Consider the following 22315-nt stretch of genomic DNA (forward strand, 5'->3'; position numbering starts at 1 on the left):
CTTGAACACTAGACCCGAAACCATAAAACTCCTAGAAGAAAACACAGTGGGTAATCTCCTTGACATTAGTCTTGGAGATGATTTTTTGGATTCGATACCAAAAGCAAAGGCCACAAAAGCAAAAATAAGAAAGTTGAACTACATCAAGTTGAAAAACTTCTGCACAGCAAAGGAAACCATCACAAAATGAAAAGGCAACCTACCAAATGTGAGAAATTATTTGCAAATCATGTTTCTGATAAGGGATTAATATCCAAAATATATCAAGAACTCATACAGCTCAATAGCAAAAAATGAAATAATCTGATTAGAAAATGAGCAGAGGATCTGGACATTGTTTCAAAGAAGACACACAGATGGCCAACAGGTACATGAAAAGATGCTCAGCATCACAAATCATCAGGGAAATGCAAATCAAAACCACAATGAGGGGCTTCCCTGGTGGCGCAGTGGTTGGGAGTCTGCCTGCCGATGCAGGGGACATGGGTTCATGCCCCGGTCTGGGAGGATCCCACATGCCGCGGAGCGGCTGGGCCTGTGAGCCATGGCCGCTGAGCCTGCGCGTCCGGAGCCTGTGCTCCTCAACGGGAGAGGCCACAACAGTGAGAGGCCCACGTACCGGGGAAAAAAAAAAAACAACACAATGAGATACCATCTCACATCTGGCTATCATCAAAAAGACAAGAAATAACAAGTGTTGCCAAGGATGTGGAGAAAAAGGGAACCCTTGTTCACTGTTGATGCAAATGTAAATAGAAGCAGCCACTATAGAAAACAGTATGAAGGTTCCTGAAAAACTTAAAAATAAAACTACCGTATGATCCAGTAATCCCATTTCTGGGTCTATATCTGAAGAAAACAAAAACACTAAATTGAAAAGATATACACAACCCCATGTTCATTGCAGCATTATTTACAATAGCCAAGTTATAGAAACAACCTAAGCATCCCTCAATGGATGAATGGATAAAGAAATTGTGGTATTTCTTTAGAATTAAATCTTGCAATTTGCAGCAAGATAGATGGACCTTGAGAGCATTATGCCGAGTGAAATTAGTCAGACAGAGGAACCAAACCATTATAATCTCACTTATGTGGGGAATCTAAAAAAACAAAACAAAAACACAACCTCATAGACACAGAGAACAGATTGCAAGATGTGGGGATAGGGGGTGGAGAGGAGGTGAAATGGGTGAAGGGAGTCAAAAGGTACAAACTTCCAGTTATAAGTCATGGGGATATGATGTACATACAGCATGGTGACTATAATAACACTGTGTTGTATATTTGAAAGTTGTTAATAGTAAATCTTAAAATTTTTCATCACAAGAAAAAAGTTTGTAACTATGTATGGTGACAGATGTTAACTGGACTTATTGTGGTGATCATTTTGCAATGGATACAAATATTGAATCACTATGTTGTACACCTGAAACTAATGTTATATGTCAATTATACTTCAATTTAAATTTTTTTAAAAAAGAAAAAAATTAAACAGGGAACCCTTGCTTTCAGTTGCCCTTCTTTTTTTTTTCAGTTGCCCTTCTTAAACGATCTTGTCCAATGGGAAGGTTCCCCATAACAGCTATTGTTATTCTAGGTTGTCTTAGTAAGATTTTGCCATTTATGTATTTACAGCCTCCAGGACCGCAGTTCTTAGATATAAATTAGGCAGGTGTGCCGGAAGGTGGGGAGCTCAGTTCTTTGAGACTTGAGGACTCCACTTCTTTAGCTACACCTTGGGTCTCTCAAAGCCAAACTGCGTGGTGTTTTACAGTATACCTTGTTACACAGAAAATTTCTTGAGGTTGGTAGGTGACCTAGTGTCAATCTAACCCATTCGGTGACCAACTTACCCTAGCAGAGGAGTCTTAGGTGGCCAGATCTCTAACAGCTGTGCCCACCAATTTTGTAGCGCTGGCTTCCAAGATACCCATTAGTAATAGATCGATTTTTTTTTTTTCTGAGAAGATTTCTATATAGTGGTGGATACTCTAATGGCTTTAAATATTTCGAATTCCGCCTACTTAAGATCTTGGTGTGCGGTTGGTGAAAAGAGCCTGATATTTCTCGTCTTAATTTAATGCCCCAAGTCCCCCAACGGTTTATACTTTGGACTTACCTTGAGGCTTTGTGAGTCTCCTAACAGCTGCTATCTTGCTTCCTTTAGATTGACAGGTACCCATTATTTTCCCTTGTTAAAATAATCCTAATTCAACCAGATTTACTGTTTCTGGCTGCCTCTGCAGTTCCTGAGACCCGTCAGGAACTCCCCAAGGCGCTTACCTTGTAGATGAGGTCGGCCACAAATCCAAATGCTGTCGCCCATTAGGTCTGGTGTTTCTTACACCCCAGTCTTCCACCCGGAAGGGTCTAGACAAACAAACTCGAAGAGCTCAGAAGGCAAAATAACGGGATCCCAGAGAGCAGCAAAGAGGCAGCGAACCCGAAGGGCTCCGAGGCTATCTTCACCTGAGTCCGGGAGCCTCCCGGCATCTCCAGCAGCTGTCTTCAGGACCCACCTCCTCACCAAAACTGTAAAGTGACAAAACTGAAACAACTTAGTAATGAATTTGATGTCCTTTAGTCAAGGGAAAACAATCCATAGATGGGGGGAGCGCAGTACCTCCCAGCAGTGCAGCCCTCTCCCAGAACGCTGGGCAGTTGTGAGTTTCACGCAGCCTTAAGAGGCAACGTGGAAACAGCCTGATTGGCCAGGAGGTGGAGATTTCTTTAGGAGGCGAGCAGCTTCTGTTGCTAAGGGTCAGTGAAATGAGCCACAGCTGAGCTAGTGGACGGTGACTGGTGTATATCAGGTTCCTTGACAGGTGAGGAATTACCTTTACCAGGGCTAATTGGCATAGAAAGGCCTTTGATGATCTTCCTAAATTGCCCCAAAGCAGGATGCTAGCAGATCTCTTCCTCTCTTTGTAGAAACTGAAGGCTTTATCAGCTGAATTTTATATACTAAGAAGGAGCCTGAGCAGTGGTTCTCATTTCTGGCTGCATGTCAGAGTCACCTCAGGAAATTTAAACTTTTTTTTGTATTTTTAAGTTTTACTAGATACTTTGGAACCTAATGAGGTCCCAGTCTTATCCCCACAGATACTGATTTACTTAGTTGCTTGTGGGAACTTTCCAGCAGGGTTTTGTGTGTGTGTCCTGTATTTTGTTTTTGTTTTTAAAGCTCCAGAAGTGATTCTAATGTGTTTGTGATTCACTTATATAAAGGTGGGGAAGGGCAGTGGAATCTAAAAACATGTTCAAAATCCATATGATTAATTATTAAAATATAAAACAGGGATAACTGAGTGAGATATTTGTGAACCTGCTAGGTGCAAAGCACTTGCAAGTGCTCACGGAGGAGAATGAAAAGAAAAGGAATTTTCCTTCAGCATGAGATTATGGTTTTGGCCTTTGTAAGTTCAGAACCTCTTAGTCGTGTTAATAGAGCCACAACCATGAGGACCACCAAGTACGGTGGTGCAGACATGCCCTGATGGACAGTCCTGGCTGAGTGGAGAATGGACTCCAGCCCTGGGAATCTCCCCCAGCCCTCAGGGGGCCGCCATATTGAAACCCTCACAGACACTAGCGTGTACTAATAGCAGCCCTGGCATGAGGCCTGAATCACAAAGGTGCCCACTTCCTCCCTCTTCCAAATTTAGGGCACTGTAAGGACAAATAGGAATTTAAAAGAAGAAACTTAAGAGCTTCCCTGGTGGCGCAGTGGTTGAAAGTCCGTCTGCCGATGCAGCAGATACGGGTTCGTACCCCGGTCCAGGAAACCCCACATGCCGCGAAGCGGCTGGGCTCGTGAACCATGGCCGCTGAGCTTGCGCGTCCGGAACCTGTGTTCCGCAATGGAAGAGGCCGTAACAGTGAGAGGCCCGCGTACCGCAAAAAAAAAAAAAAAAAAGCAGCAGCTTAATTCCCTCTGTTGAAAATAAGGCAAGAGGTTTCCCTTTTTTGTCGGAATACTTACCTTAGAAAACTTGTATTTTCTCAGTCTCCTTGAAATGTATCTTTTTAGAAACTAAGTAAGTCTCTGTCAGTTTTGCGATCTACTTATGTTTTTCTCAGGAACCTGGGTGCCATCTCTTTGAAATATGACTGTCGGGAGACAGCACCCCTGTCCTCCAGTTTCTGTGGGAGGGTGGGAGCCAGACTTCAGTGCTCCAAATTGTTAAAGTACCTCCTGTCATAAAGACGTTTGTCCCCCCTGCCCCCCATAAAGTCAATTAGCTAACGTAGGTGGTCACCCCAATCACCAGGTGAATTTAGGAAGAACTGCGTGTGATTAATGGTGCTGTCAAGTTCTCTTAAATGATGACTAGTTACTGTTTATCTTGAGAACCTCTATGTAATGACCACACCTGAGTGGCTGCATAAAAGCGTGAGATTTCTTTGTCTTTGCAACCTCAGCCAGTTGCCTGTGATGAGCAGCACATGCTGGTTTAATGCTGTCAGTAATAAAAGTGTTTTCTTTTTCTACTACCTTTGTGGAGGGGATGTCTGAATTGAAAGTTTTTTCAAATTGTATTTCCCCAACAGCACCTTCACTCTCTATTCTAAAGTTACTGTCTTTTTCCACGCTCCCAATGCAAGGGGCCCGGGTTCGATGCCTGGTCAGGGAACTAGATCCCACATGCTGCAACTAAGAGTTTTCATGCCGCAACTAAAGATCCCACATGCCACAACTAAAAGAGCCCACATGCAGCAACAAAGATCCCGCCTGCCACAACTAAGACCCAGTGCAGCCAATAAATAAATTAATTATTTAATTAATTAAGTTACATCTTTTTTAACTCGCACCTTCCCTATCCACAGGGAGAAGTATTGAAGGTATAGAAGGTGTTTTTGTTATAAACTTGCTCCCTTCTACCCAGCTTCTGCTAAACAGGTGGAATACAGGAGTTATGGTAATTCCAAATGGTGATGATGTTACAAGAAGTTGAGGTTATGTTTGTAGCTTTTGTTTATAACTGGGTAATTAATTTATGCCAGTCTGTCATGTTGAATAAGAAATACTGGTTAATGATTCCCACTTGTTTTTTTTTTTTTTTTTTTTTTTTTTTTCTTGCGTTATGCGGGCCTCTCACTGTTGTGGCCTCTCCCATTTGCGGAGCACAGGCTCCGGACGCGCAGGCTCAGCGGCCATGGCTCACGGGCCCAGCCGCTCCGCGGCATGTGGGATCTTCCCGAAACGGGGCACGAACCCGCCAGGAGACTTCAGTGGGATAAGGTGCTCAGACATTTGGGCTCTATAGGAATAGTAAGGAATGATTGAATCCCATTTTTTTGTTTTAAAATTCAGAATCACTGAATTATGCTCTTGTAATCTGTGCTGATTTACTTTTTTTTTTTTTTTTTTTTTTTTTTTTCTTGCGTTATGCGGGCCTCTCACTGTTGTGGCCTCTCCCATTTGCGGAGCACAGGCTCCGGACGCGCAGGCTCAGCGGCCATGGCTCACGGGCCCAGCCGCTCCGCGGCATGTGGGATCTTCCCGAAACGGGGCACGAACCCGCGTCTCCTGCATCGGCAGGCGGACTCTCAAGCACTGCGCCACCAGGGAAGCCCCCCACTTGTTTTTAATTTTGTATACACATTTTTGACAGTTAGAAATTAAAGTTTTTTATGATACAATCTATTCATCTTTCCCTTTGTGATATCCTTCATTACTTTTCAATTTAAAAAATTTATCAAAGTAATACATGTACATAGTTTTTACAAAAAGAAGGCCAAGTAGTTCTAAATAGCTTGTAACGAAAAACAGCAGTTTCTTGCTTTATCTTTCAGTGTCTCAGTAACTGTATCAGTCAGGATTTGATTAGAGAAACAGAGCCACTAGGAATGAAAGAGAATGAAGTATCTATTATAGAGATTTTACCTTACACAACTGTGGGAGCCCGCTGAACAGTCTGTGTAAGGCTTTTGCTTCTGCGTCTGGGCTGGGGCCTAAAGTCAGTAGTGCGGACAGTCTGAAAGGGAAGATGGATTTGAAGTGGAGGAGAGCACTGCCTCAGCCTCTCACCCCTTTGGCGACAAGGCTGGGAACACAGTCTGGGGCCACATCAGCACAGGCCTTCCATCACAGGAGAAAAGCTATGGGTCTACACTGTGAGTAACAGGAGCCAAAATTCGATCTTCATTTTAAAAGATATTACACAAGTATCTAGGAATTTATAAACAAATGGTCCATATATACACTGGTTTTTAAATATTTCATTTTAATAAATACCTTATGTTAAGTGTTCATTTGATCTATCAGCCATTCTTTGAGTTTCCTAATATCTATTACATACTGATGATGAATCTGTCATTCCAAATTACGAGTACTACAACAGTGGTGTCTTCTATTTACACCACTTTGTGGTAGAAAGCCCTATTTAATTGTTTAAACGAAATTAAAAAATGCATGAAATAAATCCAAAGTAAATACACTGTGAAAAATACATTTTAATCCAAAAGTCTGAATATTAGCATTTAGTTATTTACAATGGTATTTACAATGAATTTTACTATAACCTTTGTGAAGAGAGAGAGAACTATGTACATAGAGCTATCTATCTACAACATACAAACCATAACTTCCTTACAACATACAAACATTAACTGTGTAGAAAAATGGTAACAGTTAAAACTCCTACAATTCAAAATCATCATAATTAAATTAGATCCTGACAAATTTTGCTGGGGTTGAGAAATAATGGTCCAGTCAGAACAGGAGAGGAAGCAAGTGTGTGCAAATTCCACTTCTTCCCTCTTTTATTTATTTTATTTATTTGTGGTACGCAGGCCTCTCACTGTTGTGGCCTCTCCCGTTGAGGAGCACAGGCTCCGGACGCGCAGGCTCAGCAGCCTTGGCTCACGGGCCCAGCCACCCCGCGGCATGTGGGATCTTCCCAGACCGGGGCACGAACCCATGTCCCCTGCATCGGCAGGCAGACTCTCAACCACTGCGCCACCAGGGAAGCCCTTCCCTCTTTTAAATTGTTGCTCCCTTACTTAGCTGACCTACACTTGAAGTAAAACCTGTCCCTGAATTCTGAATAGAATTCCTGTGCCTGGACTTCTAAGTCCCAGACATTGTTTTAGGCCTGTTATTGAGTACATAGCAGATGGTTTTAACTTTGGGGTGGACTTTTTTTAGATATCAGTGCTAATGATTAATCATTTTTATGACTGCCCAATGTTTGTTCTAATGGTGGTCAAGAAACTACTGCTCAGGGATGCCTGAACAGTACATTTCCTGTGTGTTTTTAGTGAAGTTGTCTGTCTGAACTATAAACTTAATGTTTTGATTAAGCCTCACTCTGACTGAGAAGGTAGGTGAGAGCAGTGAAGAGCAGCTCTATTAAGATCAACCAAATGATTCTGAATCCCTGCTTACAGAAGAATTGGATGAAAGTTTTAAAAAGCCTAGGCTAATAACATCATCCACCAATCAGTTTCCTTAAGGTTAAAGCAGGCAACAGTCTGTCACAGCATTTTCTAGATGATAAAATAAAGCTTTTTTTTAACTTGGTGATAGATACTGTTGATCACGGCTACATTTTATTTGATTCAGCCCTTGGTTAGAAATTCAAACCTTAATTAATATTTTATTCTTGTAGAAAAATACAATCCATTTTATGAGTTTCTAGAGATAAATTATGGAGAAAAATAGACACTACCTGTTCCTAATGGTCTCCTTGGAAATTACAGTCTTTGCCTGGGAGGATACACACACTTAATGTGTATGTAATATTTAACTTCAAAATATATTTAATTCTTTTCTATCTCTTTTAATTTTCTAAGTGACTAGTAATAAACAAGCTAATGATTACTGGGCAGTAGAGAAAAAACTTTTTAGTCATTTTTCCATCCAAGAATTTCATTAAAGAAACATGTGGCATGTCTTATGGTAGTACAAATACAAGACAACTGGAAATCCATGTTCACTTTTTAAACTACAAATGGTTGGCAACTGTTTCCTTAATAGTTATTGCAGGAGTAGGTCCAACATGAGTCCATATATAGCCCTTCTCTGGTCTGGTGGGAACTGTGGGAAATGGTGATGAACGTGACTTGAAATATTCAGAAGGTGCATGACAAACAAATTCCAAGTATTCCATCTTCCTTGGAAGATCCTCCTCTGGTCCTAGAAGGCAGCCAACATTCACATTTTTGAAGATATATATCATTTCCATAAAATGTTAAAATTCCTAGACACCAGGAGAAACTGGTCTGGTGGTAACTTGACGTTAGCCCTTGAAACATATATTATTTTGAAGTTACTTTCCATCATTTTTTTCTGCTTTAACTGCTTAAGGAATATAGCATTCTCCCCAAAATATAACTCAATATAGAAAGGATTCTAAAAATAATACTTAGCCTTATATAGTGTTTATTATGTCGACACTGTTCTAAGTACTTGATATATATATCAATACTTTGAATCCTCACAACAACCCTCTGAGTTAGGCACTATTATTATTCCCATTTTACATGAGGAAATAAGGCAAGAGAGATCAAGGAACCTGTCTGAGATCACATAGTTAGTAAGTGGCTGTCCTAGGAACCCAGACAGTCTAGTTCCAGAGTCTGTGCTCTGAACCTTTATGCTATGCTGTCTCCTTTACAATCTGAGGATTAGGAAGAGGAGGTAAGACAGAAGTCCTAGAGGTGATTCAGTCATGTTACTGCCTCTGCTGACAATGCTGTCTGATAGAACAGGTTAATGAAAGTTCACTCCTCTATGTATCAATACTTACAAGCAGAAGACTAAAACTGCTTGGTCATGTATCAAACTTGACATGCAGCTGGGAATAATAGTGGTACTCTACTTGTCCTTGAGTTCTCTCTGAAAAAAACCTTTTGTATCTTTTTTCTTAGAATGCAAAAGTAACATATGCGCATTGCAGAAAGGCTGAAAAGTTTGGGGTAATTTTAAAACTCTGAACACTTTCAAAATTCTATTTATCAACAACTTCTTCTTCTGAGTCTATGTCAAGAACCAATTCTTTAGTCAGCCTTGAAATTAATGAGTACAGTGGCTGCCATTTCAACTACCAACAATGATATAAACGGTTGCAAAAGGTCTAGGATGATGTGTGTGACATCTAGAGGGACACATAATGAGAATTTGTAAGATTTTAGACATAAATGTGACAGTTCCTCTAGAAATCATTTTTGAGTAAATTTTTATATGTTACCTAAATAACCTAGTTCTTGAGCAATAAATTCTTTTAATAGAGTTTAACCATGGGTCACTCGGAAAAATCTTATCCACACAGCATTCTAGTACGTGCATACTATACTGCTCCGGAACTCAAAATAACGTATAGCCATCAAACCTCAGCTATACTGGGGTTACTATAATACTCTCTACTTTTTTGTACTTACGCTTCTCTGTTATGGACTGAATTGTATCTCGCCAAATTCATATGTTTAAGTCCTAATCCCTAAAGTGATAATATTTGGAGATAGGGCCTTTAGGGAGATAATTAAGGTTACATGAAGCCATGAGGGTGGGGCTCTAATCCAACAGGATTGGTGTCCTTATAAGAAGAGGAAGAGATGCCATGAGTGCACACACACAGAGGAAAGCCCCTGTGAGAAAAGGTGGCTGTCTACAAACCAGGAAGAAAGCTCTCACCAGAAACCCACCCTGACAGCACCTTAGGACTTCCAGCCTCCAGAACTGTGAGAAAATAAATTTCTGTTGTTTAGCCCACTCAGTTTATGGTATTTTGTCATGGCAACCCACGCAGATGAATATACTTTCACATAATGATAGAAAATTAACTGGGTTCAAGAACCTGTCTGTACCTGTCAAACTCACCTATGATGTAGGATGCAGGATCAAATTGGTCCCTGGGGCTAGAGAGAGTGGGAATGAGCCACGTCAGTGCTGCACTCTTCTCACAATACTGGTCCTGGATAAAACCCCTGATCTGAGCATAGTAGGGTTTTCCATCTTGTTCGTCAATTACAGAAACAACATCTCCAATTTGGTAATAGACTCCCTGGGGGAAGTAGAAGATAACCCCATATTTAAAATAAAAATAGGAGGTGGAGTCAAGATGGTGGTGTGGGAAGACGTGGAGTTAGCGTCTCCCTGCAACTAGGGCGCCTGCCGGCCAATGGTGGTGGACTCTGACGCCCAAGAAGACGGGAAGAACCCCAAAGTGAACCGGTACGACGTAGGGGGACTGAGGGGGTAGGAGAAGTGGAAGCCAGACAGGATCAGCACCCCTGAGGGTGGGAAGATCAGGAGAGGGAGGTGGGAGGGACTCTCTGGGAAGAGCAGGAAAGGAGAGGAGGGCATTTGCCCCACCCACTCGAGCCCAGGAAGCCTGCTGGGCTCCCAGAGGAGGTCGCCTGCCCTCTGAGACAAGGGGTGGGGGGGCACGTCTGGGCCCCTTCTATTCCTTGAGCCTAAGCTCTACCCCCCACAGCCCCCAGGGCCTTTTCCAGCCCTGGGGGTCCTAAGCATAGGCCCCACCCACCACCCAAACTTCACCCTTGCTTAGGCCCCGCCCTCCACAGCCAAGGCCTTCCCACACCCCTCCTTTTTTATTTCTTTTCCCTCCTCTTTTTTTTTACTATTGTGGTACTGATGTACCTTCTGGTCATCGATTAATCTATATTTTTATTTTTATATTCTTCCTAACATATCTGTTAGTTTCCTAGTCTAATTTTATTTTTTACTTGTTATTGTTCTTTTTTTTTTTTTCCACTCCAGGCGGCCTGTGGGATCTTGGTTCACGAGCCTGGGGTCAGGCCGAAGCTCCTGCAGTGGAGCTCCAAGTCCAAACCACTGGACTAACAGAGAACCTCAGACCCCAGGGATTATTCATTGGAGTGAGGTCTCACGGAGTTCCTTATCTCAGGACCAAGACCCATCTCTACCCAGTAGCCTACAAACTCCAGTGTTGGAAGCCTCAGGCCAAACAACCAGTAAGACAGGAACACAATCCCACTCATAAAAAAAAAAAAAATGAGATGGCAAAAAAATATGTCACAGATGAAGGAGAAAGGTAAAAACCTAAAAGACCAAATAAATGAAGAGGCAATAGGCAATCTACCTGAAAAAGAATTCAGAGTAATGGTAGTAAAGATGATCCAGAATCTCGGAAATAGAATGGAGGCACGAGTTGAGAAAATACAAGAAATGTTTAACAAAAATCTAGAAGAACTAAAGAGCAAACAAACAGAGATGAACAACACAATAACTGAAATGAAAAATACACTAGAAGGAATCAGTAACAGAATAATGGAGGCAGAAGAACGAATAAGTGAACTGGAAGACAAAATGGTGGAAATAACTGCTGAGGAGCAGAAGAAAGAAAAAAAGAATGAAAAGAATTGAAGACAATCTCAGAGACCTCTGGGACAAAACTAAACGCACCAACATTCGAATTATAGGAGTCCCATAAGAAGAGAAAAAAAAAGGGTCTGAGAAAATATTTGAAGAGATTACAGTTGAAAACTTCCCTAACATGGGAAGGGAAATAATCACCCACGTCCAGAAAGCACACAGAGTCCCATACAGGATAAACCCTAGGAAAAACACCAAGACACATATTAATCAAACAAACAAAATTCAAGTTCAAAAAAAAAAATTAAAAGCAGCAAGGGAAAAACAAAAAATAACATACAAAGGAATCCTTATACAGTTATCAGCTGATTTTGCAGCAGAAACTCTGTAGGCCAGAAGGGAGTGGCAGGATATACTTAAAGTGATGAAAGAGAAAAACCTACAACCAAGATTACTCTACCCAGCAAGGATCTCATTCAGATTCCATGGAGAAGTCAAAAACTTTTCAGACAAGCAAAAGCTAAGAGAATTCAGCACCACCAAACCAGTGCTACAACAAATACTAAAGAAACTTTTCTAAGCGGGAAACACAAGAGAAGAAAAAGACCCACAAAAACATTAAGAAAATGATAATGGGAACATACATATCGATAATAACCATGTGTGTTATTGGGATTAAATGCCCCAACCAAAAGACACAGACTGGCTGAATGGGTACAAAAACAAGACCCATATATACGCTGTCTACAAGAGACCCACTTCAGACCTAGGGACACCTACAGACTGAAAGTGAAGGCATGGAAAAAGATATTCCATGCAAATGGAAATCAAAAGAAAGCTGGAGTAGCAATTCTCATATCAGACAAAATAGGCTTTAAAATAAAGACTATTACAAGAGACAAAGAAGGACACTACATAATGATCAAGGGATCAATCCAAGAAGAAGATATAACAATTGTAAATATTTATGCACCCAACATAGGAGCACCTCAATACATAAGGCAAATGCTAACAACCATGAAAGGAGAAATCAACAGTAACACAATAAAAGTAGGGGAATTTAACACCCTACTTACACCAATGGACAGATCATCCAATCAGAAAATAAATAAACACAAGCTTTAAATGATACAATAGACCAGATAGATCTAATTGATATTTACAGAACATTCCACCCAAAAGTGGCAGAATACACTTTCTTCTCAAGTGCACATGGAACATTCTCCAGGACAGATCACATCTTGAGTCACAAATCCAGCCTGGGAAAATTTGAGAAAATTGAAATTGTATCAATCTTCTTTTCTGACCACAATGCTATGAGAGTGGAAATCAATTACAGGAAAAAAACTGTAAAAACCACAAATATGTGGAGGCTAAACAGTGTGTTACTAAATAACCAAGAGATCACTGAAGAAATCAAAGAAGAAATTTAAAAATACATAGAAACAAATGACAATGAAAACATGATGACCCAAAACCTATGGGACGCAGCAAAAGAAGTTCTAAGAGTGAACTTTATAGCAATACAATCTCACCTCAAGAAACAAAAAAAATCTCAAACAATCTAACCCTACACTTAAAACAACTAGAGAAAGAAGAACAAAGAAAACCCAAAGTCAATAGAAAGAAAGAAATCATAAAGAACAGAAATAAACAGAAATGAAGAAAACAATAGCAAAGATCAATAAAACTAAAAGTTGGTTCTTTGAGAAGATAAACAAAATTGATAAACCCTTAGCCAGACTCATCAAGAAAAAAAGGGAGAGGACACAGATCAATAAAATTAGAAATGAAAAAGGAGAAATCACAACTGACGCTGCAGAAATACAAAGGATTATAAGAGATTACTACAAACAACTATATGCCAATAAAATGGACAACCATGAAGAAATGGACAAATTCTTGGAAAGGTACAATTCTGCCAGACTGAACCAGGAAGAAACAGAAAATATAAACAGACCTATCACAAGTAATGAAATTGAAACCATAATGAAAAATCTTCCAAAAAACAAAAGTCCAGGACCAGATGGCTTCACAGGCGAATTCTAACATTTAGAGAAGAGCTAACACCTATCCTTCTCAAACTCTTCCAAAAAGTTGCAGAGGGAGAAACACTCCCAAATTCATTCTACAAAGCCACCATCACCCTGATACCAAAACCAGAAAAAGATATCGCAAAAAAAGAAAATTATAGACCAATATCACTGATGAACATAGATGCAAAAATCGTGAACAAAATACTAGCAAACAGAATCCAACAGCACATTAAAAGGATCATACACCATGATCAAGTGGGATTTATCCAAGGGATGCAAGGATTCTTCAATATACGCAAATCAATGTGATACACCACATTAACAAATTAAGGAATAAAAACTATATGATCATCTCAACAGATGCAGAAAAAGCTTTTGACAAAATTCAACACCCATTTATGATAAAAGCTCTCCAGAAAATGGACATAGAGGGAACCTACCTCAACATAATAAAGGCTATGTACGACAAACCCACAGCAAGCATCATACTCAATGGCTCCACACCATACATTTTCATTTTAAAAATGATTCCCATAATCTACATTAAAAAATACTTAAGATCCTCATATCGTATTTCAATAGGTAACTTCCTCTCCCAACTCAGCTCTGGATGAGATGTTTTATAATAGCCACCTACAGGGAAAAATAGCTTAGAAAGGAACAAAAACCACAATCACACCTTATACAGAGTAGCAGAGACTTTTAGACTAACCCAGCATTTTAGTGGCACATTATAAAATAAATTCAAACCTTCCTTCAGTAACTACAGATGCTCACCTTGTAGAAGATTGATTCTGCAGTGATTATGGTGGAAACTGACTCAGGGGCTTTGATGGGCTGTGAAAAAACAAAAGTAAAAATATTAGCACATTCATAATGTGTGTGTGTATGTGTGTGTGTGTGCACACGCGTGTGTGTGTAGCGTGAACGGGCATTTTTCCAGCCATATATGAAAGTTCTGTAATTTAAGAAATACTAAAGTTGTTGTTTGGTGACAAGAACTGCAGTAAAAAAGAAAAAAAAAAATGCTTTTCTGATCGTTGTGGCAAAGCCTGGTCTGAATACTTTTGCTACCTTTAGCTTAAAAATTGCTGAGCCCCAAAGGACCGGCTCCTGACTGTGTGGCTGAAATCTAACAGAAGCCTTCCAGAGCTTTATTACACATTCTAGTTATAAAAAAATCTGGCTCTAATGGCCTGAACATGACGGAGGTGGGAATAATAAAAAACGTGTCTCCTCAAAGACATTTTCCATCTCCACTTAACTATGGAACTAGTTATGACAGTATCATCAGAACTAATTTTCTAGCAAGCCTGAACCAAGGCCAAAGGAAACTTTCTTGGGAGTTCTTAGTAACTTGCCACCACTCAACCATCACTGAAATTCCTTCCTAAGCTGTAACACACACTTTCACGCCACAACACAGTAACTAGGCCTTCCCAAATATGTCTTGGTATTATCCTTGAAGAAAGGCGTTGTTAGAGAAATTGATATTAAAATACTTGCAGAGAACATATTCCACCATACTTAAGAGGAAAACGTGTTTAGAGCATTTAAGTGTATACAACTATAATCCAATATTTACATGTTTTGTCTAGTCAATAAACACCTCGGTTTAGAAAACTGAATTATAAAACTCTTAAATAAATTAGGGGAAACTATTCTAAACAAGAAAAAGGATCCACAATCTGCACAAGAATATAACGCAAGGCTTCTCTGAGTTTTTTAAATAAACACACCCAACTTCAGAAATGCCTTTACTGGTAAGTGAAGCATTCCTGTTCTGAAAGCAAAGAGTACCATACTGAGGTTTTAAAAAATAGTGTATAATGCATTGCCCATTGTGTTTGACCACCGTCCCTTGTATTTACAAAAACAATGAGAATTTACTGCAACAAAAATATGCTTTCCACTGCCCCAGCACAAGTCTTTCGACCATCTACTTTCTCATAGAAGAGATAAAGAAGATTTAGTAAAATTTTTCATTCATATTCATCAAGTTGATCATTATAAATCAGTAAGAAATGTCTTCTGGGGCCATAATAACAAACAAATATGGAAATGAATGAGTTTCAGTATTATTATTTACTTAGAGTTTTAAGAATGAAAAAAAAAAGTTTTCCCAGTATACCTGGCCACACCAAGAACTATAACCCCATCTCATCCTTTCCAGAGAACCCAGTAAAATGCGCTGGAGGTTTAGGTTTCTTTTAGAATATTTTATATTTCCCAGAGAAAAAAATAAAAGCTAAAAAAACAGAGAAAGGGTATTGTTAACTTTATAAACAGTAAGCCTCCTACAACAGAGCTCATTCCCTTTTAGAAAGTCTGGACCAGTCCCCAGAACACTACAGAATAGCTGCCAAGAGCAGAGTCCAAGTTCAGTGATGAGAGATGAAGGCAGTGGCAGGACACACTACACACACAATGCCATTACAGTACAAGACACTGTCCACAATCATCTTACATTTTTTAATTTAAAAATATGTCTTCTCCCTTTTCCTTTAGTGGAAACTTTCTTTTCAGCAGCTGGAGCAGATTTGTATTTAGTGTTTCTGAGCCGAGCGGACCTCCTGTGAATTTCCTGCTTACTCTGTTACATAAACAATTAAAGAACAAAAAAGAGAAAGAAATAAAAAGTGCAGAAAGGTTGCTGTCCCGATACAAACATCTTACAAGGATCCCAGAGTATGCACTTTAAACGATCATTTAAAAATTAAGTAAGAGTGCACCTTTTGTTTTTATGGCGGGTAATCACACCAACTGGCCTACTTCAAACGGGGAGAGCCTTAGGCAAGCATCGAAAAAGGTGTGAGCTACTTGTAATGTAATAGGTCAGGGGCAGCAACAAGAGTCAGTCCAGGCAAAGGCAACTATTCATCGGTTGTGTTTACAACAGAAAAATGCTTAAAAACTCAACTCTCCTACGCCAGAGAACGGGTTTGGTATGCCACCTCCTGCAATGTAATACTTATGCTGCCACTGAAAATGATGACATGATAATCTTAATAGCACATTATGACAAAATGAACTTTATTAACAGGTAAAGAGGTCCAGTAGCATGACCCTGCTGACATCTCTATGTGTACGTGTGTATACTGAGATGTCTGGTTGCTATCCAAAACATTACAATGGGGGGATTTCTGAAGCGTTTTCACTTTTCTTGCTTCTCTAGCCTTTCAGTTCCTCACTAGAAAAGGTGCTGAGAATGGGCCGAACCAAAGACCATGTTCTCAACCGGGATGGGAAAGGGCGGCCGGGCCCAGTATGAGCACGGCGATCCCGGGAGGCCCCCGCCCGCCCCCTCCGCGCCCACCCGGCCTCCGCCCGCCAAGCGCCCGGTCGACCTCCGCCGGAGGGAGGGGCCGGAGGAGCTCACCTGCTTGCCGCCCCCGCCCCCGTTGCTCTGCGGAGGGGCGGCCGAGGTGCTGGCGAAGGTCGCCGCGCCGAAGCCGCCACCGCCGCCACTGCCCCCCGTCCCGCCGGCCGCCCCCGAGCCGGCGCCCCCGCCGCCCGCGCCGCCCCGGCCCGTGCAGTGGTGGCAGAGGATCTCCCCCTGCGGGCCCTTCTTCCACATGGAGGACGATGTGGTCTTGCAGACGCTGCAGGTGGGCTTCAGGCCCAGTGGCATCGTGGCCGGCTCGGGCGGCCCCCGCGGGCGCAGCGACACGGGAATGGCGACCGCCGGCTTTCGGCGGCCCGCTGGCCGGCCCGTCACTCACAAAGACAGAAAGAGCGGCCGGGCGCTGCGCCGAGCTATCCACCCTGGGACCAGGCCGCGGCCGCTGCCCCCTGGAGGCAGGAAACCTGTTCGGCCCGCTCCACCGCCAGCACCAGCCCCCAGCGGCCCCGGCGCCGGGAGGCGGGGCCGGGGCGAGGCCTAGCCTGGGAGGAAAGCCGAGCCTTGGCCTGGGGAGGTTTCCGACGATGCGCGGGGTCCGCGCCCAGGCCGGCCCGCCTGACCGGAAGTGCCCCGCCCGGTACTCCTGGGACAGAGCACGGTTCCCGGACTTTCCGGTCTTAGGCCTATGATTGACTACTAAAATACTGCAGGCTCAAGTATATCTAAAATTCAGATAAGCAGCGAATAACTTTTTAATATGAGTGTATCCCATGCAATATTTGTTGTTTCTCTGAATTCAAATATAACTGGGCATCCTGTATTTTTATTTGTTAAATCTGGCACTCCTACTTAGGACCCCTTTACACTCTTTAAAGTTATAATTTAGACCCCCAAATGCGTTTGCTTATAAGGGTTATATCCATGGACATTTGTGTATTAGGAGTTGAAACATTTTAAAGCCAAAGATGCCACGCATACATTCATTGGCCCTTGAATGACAGTGTTCATATCCTCTGAACTGTACACCAGGGACAGAGTGCTGGTTTGGTATTGTTGGGGAACAGATTTGGCCCCGAGAACCGCCAGAAAGGGTGTTGGGACCTCCATGGACCGTACTCGAGGACAGCTGGCCCAGGACAAGGGCATCACGAGAATCCAGCCTCTATTAATGTCACTGGTCATTACAGGGTTCGCCAGAGAAACGAGTCACCCCTCAGCCTCACTTAGTGGAGCAGTGGTTGCATACCTGTCTTCATGATCCTGGGTTTTCTAGACTTCATGTTCTTGGGACAGATCATGATGAATATGTTGGTGGAGTGCTGGGGGAAGAGGAAGAAGAAAACTGTATTGAACGCCTTATGATGTCGTGAAACCACATTTAGTGCTTATGCCAGTCGTGGAACAAGATATTATCCCTATTTTACTGTTAACTGATGATCAACAGAGGGACCATGATTTGGCCCAGATGCCCACATGGCCACTGGTCTTGGAAGCACATCTGGACAGGCCTTTGAAGCAGCTCTGGGTCCTGAGTTGTAGCTCGATCATCCTGGCTCTGAGTCTGGGGTTCTCCAATAGTAAAACAAAATATTAACTGCTTTCCAGACCATTATGGGGTTTAAGACCAATTGTGAAAGTGGTTGAGGAGAGTAGGTACACAGTGTTGTCTCCTTATTGTAGAACAATGCACTCTGTGAGGGGTGTCTAGGTACTAAATTCCATGCTCCCTAATATATCTCTCCCTCTAGTGCACCTGTCTTTGCACTTTATCTCCAAATTACTGCCTCTCATTCACTGAAGACTTAGGCGCTTGGCTCACCAGCTTCCTCTTCACCAAAGGACACCATCCTGGGTCTGGTCCATATCCACATGTGTAACTACTCAACACACTCTTTTCTCCATTTCTCCTCATCCCAACACCTCCATCTCTCCTGTCCTTGCTAGCTCCCATAGCTCCTGGTCACACCCTCTACCCTTCTGAGATCATCAGGAAGAACTACATTTTTTTCCTGGTTAAAAAAAAAAAATTTACAACCTTTTAGAATTAAGTATAATACACATACTGTAAAGTATCCAGTGCATCTGTGTACAGGTTGATTATCACGAAGTCACCACACTCAGGCAACCAAACTAAGAAATAGAACATTACTACCACAAAAGCCCCTCACTTGCTCTTTATCCAGAGATAACCACTATACTGATTTCTAACACTGTAGATTTTGTAGATTCCCTTTGTCAGGGTAAGGAAGGTCCCTTCTATTCCTATTTTCATCATGAATGTGTAGAATTTTATCAAATAGTTTTCTGTATGAGACAATCATAATGCTTTTTCTTCTTTATCTATTAATGTGTGGACTACACGGATAGATTTCTGAATGTTAACTTAATATTGCCACTCCTGGAATGAATCCAACTTGGTCATCATATACTATTCTTTTCACATATTGCTGGATTTGCTTTATTAATATTTTAAGATTTTTGTATCTATGTTCACGAGTGAGATAGGCTTATAATTTTCCTTTCTTGTAATATCTTTGTTAGGCTTTTGCAGCAAGGTTATGTCAGCCAAAGTAGGGACTTTGGATTTTACTCTGAGTGAGACAGGAAACCATTCGAAGCTCTTCTACTTGCTGATATGAAAAGATCTCAGACATAATTAGGAGGGAAAAAAGCAATTTATAGAACAGTGTATAGAACATGATCACTGTGTGTAAATTAAAAATCTATGTGAGTGTGGTGTGTACTTTTTTTAGTTATTTAGACAAAAAACTATTGACAATTGATGCTAACAGAAGTGGTGAGGGAGAGAGGCTTTCACTTTTCTTTTTGCACCCTTTTTTATCATTCGAAATATTTTCTTTACCACATTACGTGTTACTTCTATTTTAAAAAAACAATAAAAAGAGGAGAAAGTATCAAATGGAAAATAAGGAAATAGGCAGTTTCTTGGTTCTAAATATCCTCTCCTAGCCAGAGGTCCTGGGACACAGTGGACAGTACCTAGTTCAAGGACTGGCAAGCAGACCTCCTCTCTGCAGCTCAGTCCCTTGTCTGTAAATCGACAATTGCCCACCTCAGTGCTGCATGAAGATTTGATCAATTATCATGCTTGGTACATAGTTCTCAGTCAATACATGGGGCTTCTCCTATAAGCAGCAAAGCTATAGTATCACAAAACTCCTGTGCAGATGTAGTAGAGTGTTAATAGAATAGAGCAGTGTGCTGTAAGGATAAATAGGACTACGTGGCAGAGATGGTGACTGGGGCAGGGGAAGGGGGGGTGTTGGGAGGTGAGAGAAATGGGTAGGAGAAAAGGATTCAGGAAGGCACTGTCAATGAAGGCTCTGACCCAATACACTGCTCCTTCCTGGGTGCCTCAGGAAGAGCAGGAGCCACAATTGGCCAGGCCAGGGCTCCCTGAGGTGCCAAGGGAGAGATGTCAGATTGATATAAGGAGAGAGAGATACCTAGCTTGAACCCAGAGGAAGGGTTCGATTGGAGCACATAGAGATCATTTGGTGCCTATGGGGTTGTGCAAGAAAATTCTGCTGGTGGGGTATGTCTGTGTGTATGTTTGTGTGTGTGAGTGTGTAAGCTGTGAATATAGAAATAAATACCTCTCAAGGTCTTAACATTCACACTAAGGGAAAGAAAGAAAGCTGAGTTCCCCAGGGGACTATCACTGTCAGCATGCAGTCTAATTTGCATAATTTAGGTGTTGGTAATAGTTCAGTAATTAAAACTCTTTGGAAAAAAAAAAAAAGGCAGATGCATAAAATGTATCCCAGGGCCAGTTTCTAAGAGATGATATTCACTACATTTTGTGTCTTGGTGAGTATGGGCAGCATAGGGTTCCTTGCCCACTCACGCTCTTGTCCTGTATATATCAGGGGCACACAGTCACTGAGTCTTCTGTCAAATGAGGATAATGAGAGAGCATACCTCCTAAGGTTGATGGGAGGAGTCAACGAGTTAGTACATATGAGGTTGTAAACAACTTTTTCATCTGGTCAGTGCCTGATTTAATGTTAACTCTGAGACTGATAAGACAAGAGGAGGCTTTCTTTTGACCAGGCTGGTTAAGTCATTAGTTATACCCCTCTCCCCCAGCTGTAATCTTGGAAAAAATGCAATTAACTCAAGTGGCCTCTTAGCACTGACAAACTAGAGAAAGAGAGCTTGTGGACTGGACAGAGAGAGAATGAGTGAGACCTATGGAACTGCAAGAAGGGAGAAAGAGTCAGGGCAGGTATTCTTGCCTTTTCGTCTTTTATCCACAGGAGGGGCGTCATGACAGCACCGTCTCTCACTGCACTCTCACCTTCTGTGTGTAACCCAACGGAACTACTTTCTACTTTGCGTGTGTTCCCATGCCCGTGCCTTGGCTCAGGGTGTTCTCTTTGCCGGGAACGTGCTTCCTCTCAACGCGTCACACCCGGCGTCCCCATCTTGCCAGAATCAGCTCAGGCATCACTTCCTCAAGGAAGCCTCATTCCAGGACTCACGTGTCCTTTCTCCCCTCCCCCCAATTAAGTAGCTGTTCCTTGCGGTGGCTATTCCCTCCTTCCACCTTAGGGTACAGCTTTCTACCCGTGTCTCCTTCACCGGACTAGGAGCATGTTGAGGAAAGGAAGTTTGCCTTTTTCCTCTTTGGGTTTCTTCTACCTCCCCACACCGTGCACTTGGTAAGCAGGCACTAATTAGCAGTCTAATGTGTGGATTAATATATCAGTCAGCCCGTTGTCAGCTGAATGAACAGCCTCCACTCAGGACAAGTGCCTGCTCCCATTCCCATCCTCACTGCCCCCCACCTCGTCGTCTGACTTCTCTCACCAAGCAACCCGAATCAGCTCTCCGCGGCTCCTCACTGGCCTGCAGCCCAAGTAGGCATCTCCCTGTATCATGGCGGTCACCAACGACATCATCATCCACCAGAAAAAACAATGCCGGGGTGCTCCTGGTGGCGCAGTGGTTAAGAATGTCTGCCAATGCAGGGGACACGGGTTCGAGCCCTGGTCCGGGAAGATCCCACATGCCACAGAGCAACTAAGCCCGTGAGCTACAACTACTGAAGCCCGCGCGCCGCACCTAGATCCCATGCTCCGCAATAAGAGAAGCTGCCACAATGAGAAGACTGCGCACCGCAGTGAAGAGTACCCCCACTCACTGCAACTAGAAAAAGCCCGTGTGCAACAACAAATACCCAAATGCAGCCAAAATTAAATAAATAAATTAATTAAAAAAATTATTTAAAAAAAGCCAACTTTATCGTAAACGAGTCTTATTTGAAATAATTGTGCAGGATTCCTGGTGGAGTTTCATAAGCATCTTCCTTCTGCTTGAGAGAAGGTGATGACATGGTGAGGAGGACACCATGTCCTCTGGAAGACTTTCTGCTAAGGCTTCGGGACACTCCCTGACATGGAGTCAGTTTGGAGATGCTGGCATAGGGCCCCTGAGACTGAGAACCATGTGCATTGGCTGTGACTGACCATTATGAGGCTCAGCCGAGGGACTTGACTCAGAGCCCCTCTCCTAGGCAGTGGGGTCCCTGGTCCACCCTGTCCTCCAACTGCCACGCCCCTAACTGTGGCTTAGAACTTTGCTTCTCAGTACGCTCGCCTGTGCCTA

The 22315-nt window shown here is 42.3% G+C and overlaps 1 protein-coding gene across 1 annotated transcript; it reads right to left on the reverse strand.

Annotated features, from left to right (window-relative positions):
- Nucleotides 1–7855: 7855 nt before the first annotated feature.
- Nucleotides 7856–17172, reverse strand: GATAD1 (GATA zinc finger domain containing 1). The gene is made up of 5 exons (XM_007461889.1): nucleotides 16721–17172; nucleotides 15809–15934; nucleotides 14119–14178; nucleotides 9827–10010; nucleotides 7856–8143 (listed from the first exon to the last, which is right to left on the reverse strand). The coding sequence occupies exons 1-5, from the start codon at nucleotides 16970–16972 to the stop codon at nucleotides 7953–7955; spliced, it is 813 nt and encodes a 270-aa protein (XP_007461951.1). The 5' UTR covers nucleotides 16973–17172; the 3' UTR covers nucleotides 7856–7952.
- Nucleotides 17173–22315: the final 5143 nt, after the last annotated feature.

This window comes from Lipotes vexillifer, unplaced genomic scaffold (genome assembly GCF_000442215.2).
Source record: "Lipotes vexillifer unplaced genomic scaffold, Lipotes_vexillifer_v1.1 scaffold663, whole genome shotgun sequence".
In the NCBI taxonomy this organism is placed as follows: domain Eukaryota; kingdom Metazoa; phylum Chordata; class Mammalia; order Artiodactyla; family Lipotidae; genus Lipotes; species Lipotes vexillifer.